The sequence below is a fragment of the Pseudophryne corroboree genome, chromosome 3 (genome assembly GCF_028390025.1).
Source record: "Pseudophryne corroboree isolate aPseCor3 chromosome 3, aPseCor3.hap2, whole genome shotgun sequence".
NCBI lineage: Eukaryota > Metazoa > Chordata > Amphibia > Anura > Myobatrachidae > Pseudophryne > Pseudophryne corroboree.
Genome location: NC_086446.1, coordinates 688,137,494 through 688,153,868, shown reverse-complemented (window position 1 = coordinate 688,153,868; position 16,375 = coordinate 688,137,494). Strand labels below are relative to the sequence as shown.

Sequence of the window (16,375 nt, the reverse complement as noted above, 5' to 3'; positions counted from 1 at the left end):
CGGTACCGTGGAGGTTTCGGCTGCCGTACGTGTTCCCTCCGGTGTCACTCCTGCCCAGGGTAATTCGGAAGTTCAAGCAAGAAAAAGGAATTCTGCTTCTCATAGCTCCAGCGTGGCCCAGACGGCACTGGTTCTCAGACCTGCAAGGCCTATCGTCAGAGCGTCCAATTCTACTTCCACAACTGCAAAGGTATGGAAAAAACACCCTAAGGTGAATTTTCTCCAGGCGCTGATGAGGGAGGTGCACCACAGCAGCTGAAACAAATGGGGTTGGTCAGACCCCCAAAAACATGGGTAGGTAGGAAAGGGTTAAAGCGCTAAAAATGGTCAAATATGAGAGCAAATGGTCACATGAAAATACACATTTATTGAGATAAAATAAACTTAAAATCGATTAAAAATTGGTAACACTGTAGAAAATGAGTACTAAATGCTGGGGGACACAGTGAAGTGTCCAATCGTTATGTCTCTCCCAGTCCTGATAAGAATGCATAGACAATTCACACCTGTTCCAATAAAGCAGTCCCTTAATAGATATGCTCAAGGTAACCCGTTAATGTTCCATCAGGTATTATAGTTACCACCAGCGATTGTCCAAGGTGTTAAGCGGATAGGCATCCGCAGCGGCTTGTCCCTTGTTAAGCTGTGGGTGATGGAGGATCTTCAGAACGGGTCCACAAAATGAGCCAGTAGTAGGGACCTGGTCCAGGTGGAGAGTCTTCAGGAAAGGATTGTAGATGGTAGATACACACAGCACCAATCGCCAACGCGTTTCGTTGCGGTCACGCAACTTTTTCAAGGACTTTGAAAAAGTTGCGTGACCGCAACGAAACGCGTTGGCGATTGGTGCTGTGTGTATCTACCATCTACAATCCTTTCCTGAAGACTCTCCACCTGGACCAGGTCCCTACTACTGGCTCATTTTGTGGACCCGTTCTGAAGATCCTCCATCACCCACAGCTTAACAAGGGACAAGCCGCTGCGGATGCCTATCCGCTTAACACCTTGGACAATCGCTGGTGGTAACTATAATACCTGATGGAACATTAACGGGTTACCTTGAGCATATCTATTAAGGGACTGCTTTATTGGAACAGGTGTGAATTGTCTATGCATTCTTATCAGGACTGGGAGAGACATAACGATTGGACACTTCACTGTGTCCCCCAGCATTTAGTACTCATTTTCTACAGTGTTACCAATTTTTAATCGATTTTAAGTTTATTTTATCTCAATAAATGTGTATTTTCATGTGACCATTTGCTCTCATATTTGACCATTTTTAGCGCTTTAACCCTTTCCTATCTACTTCCACAACGCCCAGACCTCCTCGTTATGGGCCCCTGTGTCTACCAGGACCTAGCCTGGCTGTCTTTGACGGCGTGGCTCTTGAAGCTTCCATCTTAAGGGCTAAAGGGTATTCTGAGGCGGTCATTCAAACTATGTTGCGGGCCCGGAAACCGGCTTCGGCTCGGATTTACTATAGGGTCTGGCATTCTTACTTTGTTTGGTGCGCATCTAACGATTATGACGCTTCCAAGTTTAGTATAGCCAAGTTGTTGGCTTTTCTTCAGCAAGGCCTGTACTTAGGCCTGCGTCTGGCCTCCCTCAAGGTTCAAATATCTGCCTTGTCGGTGTGGTTTCAGAGAAAAATTGCGACCTTACCTGATGTGCATACCTTTACTCAGGGCGTGTTGCGTATTCAACCTCCCTATGTCCCGCCTGTGGCTCCTTGGGACTTGTCGGTAGTTTTGGAGGCATTACTAGAGTCTCCGTTTGAACCTCTTGGTTCAGCTGACCTTAAGTGGCTTTCCCTTAAGGTGGTGTTTCTACTGGCTATTGCTTCAGCTAGAAGAGTATCGGATATGTGTGCCTTGTCCTGTAGTTCCCCATATCTGATATTTCACCGTGACCGGGCGGTTCTTAGGACTCGTCCCGGATATTATTTACCCAAGGTGGTTTCTTCGTTCCACCTTAAACAGGAGATTGTGGTTCCGGCACTTGTTTCTCCTGATCTGTCTCCCAAAGAGCGGTCTTTGGATGTGGTATGGGCTCTCTGTATCTATGTGAAGAGAACTGCTTGTATTAGGAAATCTGATTCTCTCTTTGTGCTGTTTGGATTTCACAAACAGGGCTGGCCTGCTCACAAGCAAACTTTGGCCAGATGGATTAGAATGGTGATTGCACATGCTTATGTGAGGGCTGGTCTGTCAGCTCCTGCTCACATTACGGCCCATTCTACTCGGTCTGTTGGACCTTCTTGGGCGGCCCGCCGTGGTGCGACTCTTGAACAATTGTGCAAGGCGGCTACGTGGTCCTCTGTGAACACGTTCATAAGGTTCTATGCCTTCGATACTGCCGCTTCCCAGGATGCTTTCTTTGGACGCCGGGTTGTTGTGCCCGCTGCAGTGCGTCCCCTCCCATAAGGAACTGCTTTAGGACATCCCCTATGTCTATTCCTTGTGGAGCCCAGTGTACCCCGCAGCAGAAAATGAGTTTTATGGTAAGAACTTACCTTTGTTAAAACTCTTTCTGCGAGGTACACTGGGCTCCACAAGGCGCCCACCCTGACGCACTTGACTTCTTTGGGTTGGTATGGCATTAGCTGCTGACACTTCTCCTGTCGTGAGAGTGTGGTGTATGTGGCTACTAACCGTTGTCGTCTCTTTTCCTGCTACTGCATTGGGCTGGTTAACTAAAAACTGAGCTCCTGTGCATGGAGGCGGGGTTATAGATGAGGCGGCGCTATGCATCCTGGGAACAGTCAAGGCTTTTCAGCCTGTTGGTGCCTCGGATCAAGATCCTACTCTACACCCCCTATGTCTATTCCTAGTGGAGCCCAGTGTACCTCACAGAAAGAGTTTTAACAAAGGTAAGTTCTTACCATAAAACTCGTTTTATCTGACTCACAATTGTTAGTTATTTTTTGTACTGTGAGATTGATTTTACTGTCTTTGCCCATCAGTTACTCTGTGTAGTTACATTCAGGAACTATGGGCTTCATTTACGAAGCAGCGACTTTTGTAAGTCCTGCGTGCACCTCAAACCCGCCCAGAGGTTTACAAAAGCTCCCTCTTCGTAGATAAAGCCCATAGTCTCTGATTTTTCGCAAAATCCATATCCCAGAAATCTTAAAGAAATGGCCCACCCCATTTTCTAACATTGTGATTTCACATACTAAGCCATTTAACAGTAATACCACGTATGTATTGCGTTTCAGCTACTTCTATTGAATCGGATCATTTTACTGAGGAGTTCAGTGTGAAAGCTGCACTTTATGAGCTGCTGTTCAACATTTATGCAGATAAGAGTGACTGGGAATCAGGCCTGATGGTGCTGGATGAAGCCATAAACATTCTACCACGTACCAGGCAAAGACTGTAAGTATTCACATCTGCTGAAGAAACTTACTGTCATGGCATCACTTGGCCTTAGCAGTGCAAATGTAACCTATGTATGTAGGCATACACAGCCGGTACTTTGTATCTGTAAAAGTGCTTATTGTATGTATTGACATATATGTACTAGACAGTTGAATGTATTTATCTACGTACTTTAGTGGCAAATGCAGGAGGGGGTTTCCATATTCAGTTCACAATCTCCCACTCTGCAGAACATTAGAACAAGTGCAGAAGTCTGGGATAGCTGTAGAAGAACCTAGTAACGACACTGGACATTAATGTAAACATTGGTCTTTTTATACACTAGATACTGTATGGAATACAGTATTAATATTTAACACTTTAGATTGTCTATAAGTATAGGCTGTATCAAACATTTAAATAATATAAATAAGTAGTCAGGAAAAGGTTAAACATACCATAATAAATAAATACACAAACATAATAGAACGAGTACTGCACTTTCTAAGCACACATTCTCCCACCTCATGGTAAAGCTCCTGTCTCTTTTTCCTGGGAGCTGCTCTCTTAATCTAACTCTCTGTGCATATGTTACATCTGCCCCACCTGCAGTACAACATGTTTTTGCCCAGTTGCTAACTTTTTTGGTTTGCTAACAACTCTGAATAAACCCCATAGTTCCTTTCCTTTCTTTGAATATTGGGGGTAATTCTGAGTTGATCGCAACAGGAACTTTGTTAGCAGCTGGGCAAAACCATGTGCACTGCAGGGGAGGCAGATATAACATGTGCAGAGAGAGTTAGATTTGGGTGGGTTATTTTGTTTCTGTGCAGGGTAAATACTAGCTGCTTTATTTTTACACTGCAATTTATATTTCAGACTGAACACACCCCACCCAAATCTAACTCTCTGCACATGTTATATCTGCCCCCCCCCTGCAGTGCACATGGTTTTTGCCCAATTGCTAACAAAAATCCTGCTGCGATCAACTCAGAATTACCCCCATAGTTCCTTTCCTTTCTTTGAATAAAGCTCCTTTCTTTTCTTTGAACTTAGACCCTTAACTTTCTTTGAATAAAGACCTTTACTTTCTTTAAATATAGGCTCTTGCCTTTCTTTGACCTTATATATGACCACACAGGCTATTTTTAATTTGCCTCATCTCTGTTCCATGTTTCTTTGCAGGAAATGGAGGGTTGACAAGTGCCCTCCATTCACCTGATCTCTATGGAGAAACCTCATTGCAGTGTACTCCACCAAACCCTGCAGGGTTTTCTTTAGCAGATAGTGGAAAAGGAAAGTGGAAAATACAACACTTTCTATTTTCCCTGTCACTGTTCCATTATCTGGTTTGATTAAATCTGATTGTGCACTGTATGGGTCTCTCTCTATGGGGGTCATTCCGAGTTGTTCGCTCGCAAGCTGCTTTTAGCAGCTTTGCACACGCTAAGCCGCCGCCTACTGGGAGTGAATCTTAGCTTATCAAAATTGCGAACGAAAGATTCGCAGTATTGCGAAAAGACTTCTCTGTGCAGTTTCTGAATAGCTCGAGACTTACTCTTCCAGTGCGATCAGTTCAGTGCTTGTCGTTCCTGGTTTGACGTCACAAACACACCCAGCGTTCGGCCAGACACTCCGTTTCTCCAGCCACTCCCGCGTTTTTCCCAGAAACTGTAGCGTTTTTTCACACACACCCATAAAACGGCCAGTTTCCGCCCAGAAACACCCACTTCCTGTCAATCACATTACGATCACCAGAACGAAGAAAAAACCTTGTAATGCCGTGAGTAAAATACCTAACTGCATAGCAAATTTACTTGGCGCAGTCGCACTGCAGACATTGCGCATGCGCATTAGCGACTAATCGCTCCGTAGCGAGAGAAAAATAACGAGCGAACAACTCGGAATGACCCCCTATGTTCTTTATGTAAGATTCTGACCCCATTTACCTTTAAAAAAATGAAACAAAGGGACACGTGTCCTGGTCCGTCTTTTCGTATGGGCTCAGTGGGCAGTTGCCTAATGGCCTTAGGAGTAAAACTCTATAGCTAAGAAACCCCTTTTTCCAGGGGCAGCAGAATTTTGAAAACCGGCCCTGGGGAATCAGAGATATCTACCTTCAAATCAGTGGTCCCCATCCGAGCCTGTTTATTACTTTTCCCAGCCAGATATCTCGGGTTCTGCCTGACTTAAAGTTTTTCTGGGGGTATACCATACCTCCCAACCGTCCCGATTTTCGCGGGACAGTCACATTTTTTAGGGACTGTCCCACCCGCGGGCCGCAGTGTCCCACGGTGGGGGGCAGTTGGGAGGCTCTGCTTAGCAGAGCAGCGGTGAATAGACTCTGTGCGGTGAATAGACTCTGTGCGCATGCGCTTAGCGTCTATTCAGTGCAGACAGAGGGAGAGAGGGCATGCCAGCAGCTCACAGAGCGCTGGGCATGCCCCCTCAGTGACGAAAATGGGGGCGTGGCTTGCAATTGTGCTCCGCGCGAAGTCACGCCACCTTTTATTAAGCCACACCCCTTTTTGGAAGCGTGTGTCCCTTTTTCTAAGTATGAAAAGTTGGGAGGTATGGGTATACTCCAAAAGCTGGGACTCCCCTTCTAATGGACTCTACTATGTCCAGAACCAGAGATATCAGCCTTCCCGCAGCTGGTCCCAGCTCCAGCTCCACACGCCTAATATGCAGTTTTATATTTTCATTGGTGGATTGCTCTGGCTCCTGAACTCTGATTCCCAAGTCCCCAGTAACTCCTGAAAGGTGAGACTCATTAATTTTTAATCTCATTAAAAGCTAAGAAATCTATTTCCGGGAACTGGAGATATTTACAGTCAAGCAAGCTGCCCTCACACCTGAAAATGATGACTATTAACCCCACTCCACTATTCACCCCTCCCCAGCATATTAATTACCCCTACCACCCTGGAAGTCAGGTATCAGGGCCCATTCATTCAGCCCAATGCCCCCTTTTACATTTTAGTGTTCTCCCTCTCGCCCCATCTCCCACTATTTGTGCAGTAAAGGAGTAATTAGCAGAAATTATTACTCCAGGTCCTACATGCTGAAAACCCTCTACTGCCCCAGGATATCTAAGCTGCCACTGATAGCACCCCCCACCCCTACCGCTGGAGGATGGATAGGGGCCCCATAGCATTGCTTTGCTCAGGGGCCTACACTGCTGTTAAGATGGCCCTGGCTAAAGTCAGCTTGACACTACTTCTGTGACATCACATTGCATTCAGCTGCAGTCAGCTAGATAGTGCCTCTATAACATCACAGTTTATTCAGCAGCAGGCAGCTAGACAATGTTTCTATGACATCACAATGCATTTAGCTGCAGTCATCTAGATTGTGCCTCTTTAACATCACAGTTTGTTTTGCAGCAGGCAACTAGACAATATCTCTGTGACATCACAATGCATTCATCTTTAGTCAGCTAGATAGTGCGTCTGTAACATCACAATTCATTCAGCAGCAGGTAGCTTGACAGTGCCTCTGTGACAGGACAATGGATTTGCTGCAGGTAGCTAAACTGTTCCCCTGTGACATCACAATGCATTTAGCTAAAGTCAGTTTGACACTACCTCTGTGACATCACAATGCATTAAGCTGCAGCCAGCTAGACTGTTTCTCTGTGACATCACAATGAATTCACCTGCTGGCAGCTAGACAGTACCTCTGTGACATCACAATGCATTCAGATGCAGGCAGCATGACAGTGCCTCTGTGACATCACAATGCATATAGACAGTGCGTCTATAACATCACAATACATTCAGCTGCAGGCAGCTAGGTAGTACCTCTGTGACAGCACAATGCATTAAACTGCAAGAGCTAGATTGTGCCTCTAAGACATTACAATTCAGCTAGATAGTGCCCCAGTGAAATTACAATGCATTAAGCTGCAGGCAGCCTCTGGACATCACAATGCATTCAGCTGCAGGCAGCTGGACAGTGCCTCTGTGACATCACAATGCATTCAACTGCAGGCAGCTAGAGAATACCTTTGTGACATCACAATATATTTAGCTGCAGGCAGCTAGACTGTTTCTCTGTGACATCACAGTGCATTCACCTACTGGCAGCTAGACAGTACCTCTGTGACATCACAATGCATTCAGTTGCAGGCAGCTGGACAGTGTCTCTGTGACACCACAATGCATTTAGCTGTAGGCAGCTAGATAGTTCTTCTGTGACATCACAATACTTTCAGCTGTAAGCAGCTACATTATGCCTCTATGACATCCCAATTCATACAGCTGCTGGCAGCTGGAGAGGAGTTTTGTGACAACACAATGAATTTAGGTGTAGGCAGCCATACTGTTGCTCTTTGACATCACAATGCATTCAGCTGCAGGCAGCTAGACAATACCACTGTGATATCACAATGCATTCAGCTGCAGGCAGCTAGACACTACCTCTGTGACATCACCATGCAATCAGCTGGAAGCAGCTGGATTGTGCCTCTATGACATCACAATTCATTCATCTCCAGGAAACTAGATAATTTCTCAGTGACATCACAATGCATTCAGCTGCAGGCAGCTAGACACTACCTCTGTGACATCACAATACATTCGGCTACAGGCAGCTAGAAACTACCTCTGTGGCATCACAATGGTTTCAGATGCAGGCAGCTGACTGTTCTTTTGTGACATCATAATGCTATTACCTGCTGGCAGCTAGAAAGTACCTCTGTGACATCATAATGCATTCAGCTGTAAGCAGCTACGTTGTGCCTCTATCACATCACAATGCATGCAGCTTTACTGTTTCTCTGTGACATCACAGTGCATCCACCTGCTGGCAGCTAGACAGTACCTCTGTGACATCACAGTGCATTCACCTGCTGGCAGCTAGACAGTACCTCAATGACATCACAATGTATTAAGCTGCAGAAAGCTAAACAGTGCCTCAGTGACATCGCAATGCATTCAGCTGCAGGCAGCTAGACAGTACCTCTGTGACATCACAGTGCATTCACCTGCTGGCAGCTAGACAGTACCTCAATGACATCACAATGTATTAAGCTGCAGAAAGCTAAACAGTGCCTCAGTGACATCGCAATGCATTCAGCTGCAGGCAGCATCTGTTACAGCACAATGCTTTCAGCTGCAGACAGCTAGACTGTTCCTCTGTGACATCGCAATGCATTCAGCTACAGGCAGCTAGACAGTGCCTCTCTGACATCATAATGCATTTATCGTAAGTCAACTTGACTCTACCTCTGTGACATCAATTTTTCTTCTCACAGATATATATACATAAATACCATATAACTATATATGTGAGGAATCGGGCGCACACAAATTACTTTCTCAAAATTACCTTTATCAATATGGTCAAATAACTGGTAATAATATTTCTCTGACGTCCTAGTGGATGCTGGGAACTCCGTAAGGACCATGGGGAATAGCGGCTCCGCAGGAGACAGGGCACATCTAAAGAAAGCTTTAGGATCACCTGGTGTGCACTGGCTCCTCCCCCTATGACCCTCCTCCAAGCCTCAGTTAGATTTCTGTGCCCGACGAGAAGGGTGCACACTAGGGGCTCTCCTGAGCTCTTTGTGAAAGTTTTAGTTTAGGTTTATTATTTTCAGTGAGACCTGCTGGCAACAGGCTCACTGCATCGAGGGACTAAGGGGAGAAGAAGCGAACTCACCTGCGTGCAGAGTGGATTGGGCTTCTTAGGCTACTGGACATTAGCTCCAGAGGGACGATCACAGGTTCAGCCTGGATGGGTCACCGGAGCCGCGCCGCCGGCCCCCTTACAGAGCCAGAAGAGCGAAGAGGTCCGGAAAAATCGGCGGCAGAAGACTTTCCTGTCTTCAGATAAAGGTAGGCGCACAGCACCGCAGCTGTGCGCCATTACTCTCAGCACACTTCACACTCCGGTCACTGAGGGTGCAGGGCGCTGGGGGGGCAGCGCCCTGAGACGCAATAAATCGTTAGAAAACCTTTTATGGCTAAAATAAATGCATCACATATAACTCCTGGGCTATATGGATGCATTTAACCCCTGCCAAAACATACAGAAAAACGGATGATAAGGACGCCGAGAAAGGGGCGGAGCCTATCTCCTCAGCACACTGGCGCCATTTTCCCTCACAGCTCAGTTGGAGGGAAGCTCCCTGGCTCTCCCCTGCAGTCACTACACCACAGAAAGGGGTTAAAAAAGAGAGGGGGGCACAAATTAGGCGCAGTATAAACAATACAGCAGCTATAAAGGGAAAAACACTTATATAAGGTTATCCCTGTATATATATAGCGCTCTGGTGTGTGCTGGCAAACTCTCCCTCTGTCTCCCCAAAGGGCTAGTGGGGTCCTGTCCTCTATCAGAGCATTCCCTGTGTGTGTGCTGTGTGTCGGTACGTTTGTGTCGACATGTATGAGGAGAAAAATGATGAGGAGACGGAGTAGAGTGTCTGTAATAGTGTTGTCACCCCCTGGGGGGTCGACACCTGAGTGGATGTACTGTGGAAATTGCGTGACAGTGTCAGCTTTGTATAAAAGACAGTGGTTGACATGAGACAGCCGGCTACTCAGCTTGTGCATGTCCAGACGTCTCATATAGGGGCTCTAAAGCGCCCGTTACCTCAGATACAGACGCCGACACGGATACTGACTCCTGTGTCGACGGTGAAGAGACAACCGTGATTTCCAAATAGGGCCACACATTGCATGATTGAGGCAATGAAAAAAGTTTACACCTTTCTGATAATATGAATACCACCAAAAAAAAAAAAAAAAAAAAAAAGGGGTATTATGTTGGTGAGGAAAAACTTCCTGTAGTTTTCCTGAATCTGAGAAATAAAATGCGTGGGTTTCCCCCCGATAACAATTGATAATTTCTAAAAAGTTATTGGCAGTATACCTTTTCCCGCCAGAGGTTAGGGTGCGTTGGGAAACACCCCCTAGGGGGGATAAGGCGCTCACACGCTTGTAAGAACAAGGGCTCTACCCTCTCTTGAGATGGCCGCCCTTAAGGATCCTGCTGATAGAAAGCAGGAGGGTATCCTAAAATGTATTTACACACATACTGCGACCAGCAATCGCCTCAGCCTGGATGTGCAGTGCTGGGTTGGCGTGGTCGGATTCCCTGACTGGAAATATGATATCCTAGATAAGGACAGTATATTATTGCCTATAGAGCAATTAAAAGATGCATTTCTATATATGCATGATGCACAGCGGAATATTTGCCGACTGGCATCAAGTATAAGTGCGTTGTCCAATTATACCAGTAAAGTGGTCAGGTGATGCAGATTCCAAACGGCATTTGGAAGTATTGCCTTAAAAGAGGGGATGTACCCCAGGTCGCCTCTCAAAATAAGACGCCGTATTATCAGGCGCAGGCCTGGTTGGCAAGCGGACAAAAGGGTTCCTCTTTTCTGCTCGTGATAGAGGGAGAGGAAAATGGCTGCAGAGATCAGCCAGTTCCAAGGAACAGAAACTCTTTTCCGCCTCTGCCAAGCCCTCAGTATGACGCTAGGGCTTTACAAGTTCAGGCACGGTGGGGTCCCGTTCTCAATGAATTTCAGTGCGCAGTGGGCTCACTCGCAAGTAGACCCCTGGATCCTTCTGGTAATATTTCAGGGGTACAAATTGGAATTCGAGACGTATCCCCCTCGCCGTTTCCGAAGGTCTGTTTTACCGACGTCTCCCGCTGACAGGGAGGCAGTTTTGGAAACCATTCACAAGCTGTATTCCCAGCAGGTGATAATCAAGGTACCCCTCCTGCAACAGGGAACGGGGTATTATTCCACACTATTGTGGTACCGAAGCCAGACGGCTCGGTGAGACCGATTTTAAAATCTAAAATCTAAAATCTTTGAACACTTGCATACAGAGGTTCAAATTCAAAATTGAGTCACTCAGAGCAGTGATTGCAAACCTGGAAGAAGGGGACTACATGATGTCTCGGGACATCAAGGATGCTTACCTTCATGTCAAAATTTACCCTTCTCACCAAGGGTATTTCAGGTTATGGTACAGAACTGTCACTATCAGTTCGGACGCTGCCGTAGGGATGGTCCACGGCACCCCGGGTCTTTACTGAAGTAATGACCGTAATGATGATATTCCTTCGAAGGAAGGGAATTTTAGTTATCCGTTACTTGGACGATTCCCTGATAAGGGTAAGATCCAGGGAACAGTTGGAGATCGGTGTAGCACTATATCAGGTAGTGTTGCGGCAGCACGATTGGATTCTCAATATTCCAAAATCGCAGCTGGTTCCGACGACTTGTCTTCTGTTCCTAGGGATGATCCTGGACACAGTCCAGAAAGAAGGTGTTTCTCCCGGAGGAGAAAGCCAGGGAGTTATCCGAGCTAGTCAGGAACCTCCTAAAACCGAACCAAGTCTCAGTGCATCAATGCACAAGGGTTCTGGGTAAAAATGGTGGCTTCCTACGAAGCAATCCCATTCGGCAGATTCCACGCAAGACTTGCCAGTGGAACCTACTGGACAAATGGTCCGGGTCGCATCTTCAGATGCTTCAGCGGATAACCCTGTCACCGGGGACAAGGGTATCCCTCCTGTGGTGGTTGCAGAGTGCTCATCTTCTAGAGGGCCGCAGATTCGGCATTCGGGACTGGGTCCTGGTGGCCACGGATGCCAGCCTGCGAGGCTGGGGAGCAGTCACACAGGGAAGGAATTTCCAGGGCTTATGGTCAAGCCTGGAGACATCTCTTCATATAAACATTCTGGAACTAAGGGCCATTTACAATGCCCTAAGTCAAGCGAAACCCCTGCTTCAGGGTCAGGCGGTATTGATCCAATCGGACAACATCACGTCAGTCGCCCACGTAAACAGACAGGGCGGCACGGGAAGCAGGGGGGCAATGGCAGAAGCTGCAAGGATTCTTCGCCGGGCGGAAAATCATGTGATAGCACTGTCAGCAGTGTTCATTCCGGGAGTGGACAACTGGGAAGCAGACTTCCTCAGCAGATACGACCTTCACCCGGGAGAGTGGGGACTTCACCCAGAAGTCTTCCACCTGATTGTAAACCGTTGGGAAAAACCAAAGGTGGACATAATGGCGTCCCGTCTAAACAAAAAACTAGACAGATATTGCGCCAGGTCAGGGGACCCTCAGGCAATAGCGGTGGACGCTCTGGTAACACCGTGGGTGTACCAGTCAGTGTATGTGTTCCCTCCTTTGCCTCTCATACCAAAAGTACTGAGAATCATAAGAAGGAGAGGAGTAAGAACTATACTCGTGGTTCCGGATTGGCCAAGAAGGACTTGGTATCCGGAACTTCAAGAGATGCTCACGGACGAACCGTGGCCTCTACCTCTAAGAAAGGACCTGCTCCAGCAGGGGCCTTGTCTGTTCCAGGACTTACCGCGGCTGCGTTTGACGGCTTGGCGGTTGAACGCCGGATCCTGAAGGAAAAAGGCATTCCAGATGAAGTCATCCCTACCCTGGTCAAGGCCAGGAAGGACGTAACCGCAAAACATTATCACCGCATTTGGCGAAAATATGTTGCGTGGTGGGAGGCCAAGAAGGCCCCTACAGAGGAATTTCAACTGGGTCGTTTCCTCCATTTCCTGCAAAGAGGACTGTCTATGGGCCTAAAATTAGGGTCCATTAAGGTTCAAATTTCGGCCCTGTCGATTTTCTTCCAAAAGGAACTGGCTTCAGTGCCTGAAGTTCAGACTTTTGTAAAAGGGGTACTGCATATACAGCCTCCTTTTGTGCCTCCAGTGGCACCTTGGGATCTCAATGTTGTGTTGAGTTTCCTAAAGTCACATTGGTTTGAACCACTCACCACTGTGGACTTAAAATATCTCACATGGAAGGTGACGATGCTGTTAGCCCTGGCTTCAGCCAGGCGTGTGTCAGAACTGGCGGCTTTATCATATAAAAGCCCTTATTTAATATTTCATTCTGACAGGGCAGAATTGAGGACTTGTCCTCAATTTCTACCTAAGGTGGTTTCTGCATTTCACATGAAGCAACCTATTGTGGTACCTGCGGCTACTAAGGACTTGGAGGATTCCAAGTTGCTTGACGTGGTCAGGGCCCTGAAAATATATGTTTCCAGGACGGCTGGAGTCAGAAAATCTGACTCGCTGTTTATCCTGTATGCACCCAACAAACTGGGTGCTCCTGCTTCTAAGCAGACGATTGCTCGTTGGATTTGTAGTACAATTCAGCTTGCACTTTCTGTGACAGGCCTGCCACAGCCAAAAATCTTAAAATGCCCACTCCACAAGGAAGGTGGGCTCATCTTGGGCAGCTGCCCGAGGGGTCTCGGCTTTACAACTTTGCCGAGCAGTTACTTGGTCAGGAACAAATACGTTTGTAAATTTCTACAAATTTGATACCCTGGCTGAGGAGGACCTGGAGTTCTCTCATTCGGTGCTGCAGAGTCATCCGCACTCTCCCGCCCGTTTGGGAGCTTTGGTATAATCCCCATGGTCCTTACGGAGTTCCCAGCATCCACTAGGACGTCAGAGAAAATAAGAATTTACTTACCGATAATTCTATTTCTCGTAGTCCGTAGTGGATGCTGGGCGCCCATCCCAAGTGCGGATTGTCTGCAATACTGGTACATAATTATTGTTACCAAAAAATTCGGGTTATTGTTGTAGTGAGCCATCTTTTATAGAGGCTTCTCTATTATCATGCTGTTAACTGGGTTCAGATCACAGGTTGTACAGTGTGATTGGTGTGGCTGGTATGAGTCTTACCCGGGATTCAAATCCTTCCTTATTGTGTACGCTCGTCCGGGCACAGTATCCTAACTGAGGCTTGGAGGAGGGTCATAGGGGGAGGAGCCAGTGCACACCAGGTGATCCTAAAGCTTTCTTTAGATGTGCCCTGTCTCCTGTGGAGCCGCTATTCCCCATGGTCCTTACGGAGTTCCCAGCATCCACTACGGACTACGAGAAATAGAATTATCGGTAAGTAAATTCTTATTTAAATAATGGTCACCTTAGGAAAAATACCTTAGCAGCTCCTACATGACCATCTGGAGGTCAGATATGCAACAATAATTCTACTACAGAACAGTAAAGGAGCGTGTGTAAGAATCAGATAAATTTAATCACATATATAAAAATATATATATAGACAATTACAACATAAAAACACAAATGTAAAGATAAAAAATCAGTGATTAGGCTGATGGAGTAGAAGTTCCATATAGAGACAGTGTTGCTGTCCATATCAATTAATTATATCCAATGGCTGTATATCGCACAGCGGGCGATCAGGTCTGAACTGTGCATTCGCCGCAGTGTGCATGTGCATGCCAGAGATACGATTGGCATCTCAGCCCAGCGATCGCCTCTGTCTAATTGACAGGCATTCGCTGGGAGGGGATGGGCCGGCGGCGCTAGACCGTCGTTTTGGGGATGGGATCTGGGCAACATAAGTGTGCCTGGACCGTGCGGGGGGCGGGCGCTGTGGTGGTTGCGTGCGACCCGGGATGTGGCAAAAAGTCGCCTACCAGCGCAGCAATGTTGCGCAAGTAGGGACTTACTCGCCGGGTGTGTTAGCATCGCCGCCGTGCGATGCTATCGCACCCTTGCGGCAGGGAAGGGCCAGACATGTGGGGCGGACTAGCCCTGTGCTGGGCGTCCCCCCGCATGTCAGGGTGGCTGATTGTAGCCGTCTGAATTAGGCCCTATCCCCACAGTAGTAGTGCCGCTTACACACGCACACACAATGCCCACAGTAGTAGTGCCGCTTACACATGCACACACAATGCCCACAGTAGTAGTGCAGCGCACAATGCCCACAGTAGTAGTGCAGCGCACAATGCCCACAGTAGTAGTGCCGCTTACACATGCACACACAATGCCCACAGTAGTAGTGCAGCGCACAATGCCCACAGTAGTAGTGCAGCGCACAATGCCCACAGTAGTAGTGCCGCTTACACATGCACACACAATGCCCACAGTAGTAGTGCCGCTTACACATGCACACACAATGCCCACAGTAGTAGTGCCGCTTACACATGCACACACAATGCCCACAGTAGTAGTGCAGCGCACAATGCCCACAGTAGTAGTGCAGCGCACAATGCCCACAGTAGTAGTGTCGCTTACACATGCACACACAATGCCCACAGTAGTAGTGCCGCTTACACATGCACACACAATGCCCACAGTAGTAGTGCCGCTTACACATGCACACACAATGCCCACAGTAGTAGTGCAGCGCACAATGCCCACAGTAGTAGTGCAGCGCACAATGCCCACAGTAGTAGTGTCGCTTACACATGCATACACAATGCCCACATTAGTAGTGGGCATTGCCCACAGTAGTAGTGCCCCTTATGCACATAGGGGCTTATTCAGAGTTGATCTCCGTTTAAGCTAAATTACTTCTCACATGCTGGGGTCTGCCCAGAACAGGGTAAAGCCGCCCAGCATGTATGGCGCCACCCGGTGATGCGATCACTGCGTGAAAACCTCAAATAGAGTACCACAACCATGTTTCCACTCGCAGGAAAAACAGGCATCTCATGGCCATTTTCAGGGCCAGCTGATGAGTGGAAACATGGCGGCGGTACCCATGGCGGCAGAGTTTGACCCCTGCCATGCTGCATAGGCAGGGGTCAAACTCTACTTGAGGTTTTCACGATGCATCAGCTGGCCCCGAAAACGGCCATGACATGCCTGCGTGCTGTCCTCCCCTGTTGCTGTCCGTGGACGCTTGTCGCCTGTCAATTACTACACGATTGCATCCTTCCGGGATGCAATTGCATAGTGAAGGGTTTCGCACTCGTACTACAGCCGCGGTGTGTGCGCAGACCTTTTGGACGTGGCTGTGCGTGCAAACGCAACAGCTGCGTCCAACTCTGAATAAAGCCCATAGTGCAATAGTAGTGCCCCTTACACACATAACAACCACAATAGGAGAATTAAGGAGAGAGGAACAGAAAAGTGCAGTGTAGAGCTGACAGTGGAGAAAGGAGTGAAAGATTTGGTGCACAGAGGAAACTGGTGGGAAGCAGTGGATCATAAAGGGGTTAAGCAAAGAGCTGGAAAGTGC

At 47.5% G+C, this 16,375-nt stretch overlaps 1 protein-coding gene across 3 annotated transcripts in view; it reads left to right on the top strand.

Annotated features, from left to right (window-relative positions):
- Positions 1-16,375, top strand: part of CFAP46 (cilia and flagella associated protein 46) — a 798,890-nt gene that overhangs the window by 479,992 nt on the left and 302,523 nt on the right. For all 3 annotated transcript variants that reach the window (XM_063962013.1, XM_063962014.1, XM_063962012.1), the window contains exon 27: positions 3,221-3,380. In XM_063962013.1, coding sequence (XP_063818083.1) covers positions 3,221-3,380 — 160 coding nt within the window. The remainder of the gene's footprint in view (positions 1-3,220; positions 3,381-16,375) is intronic.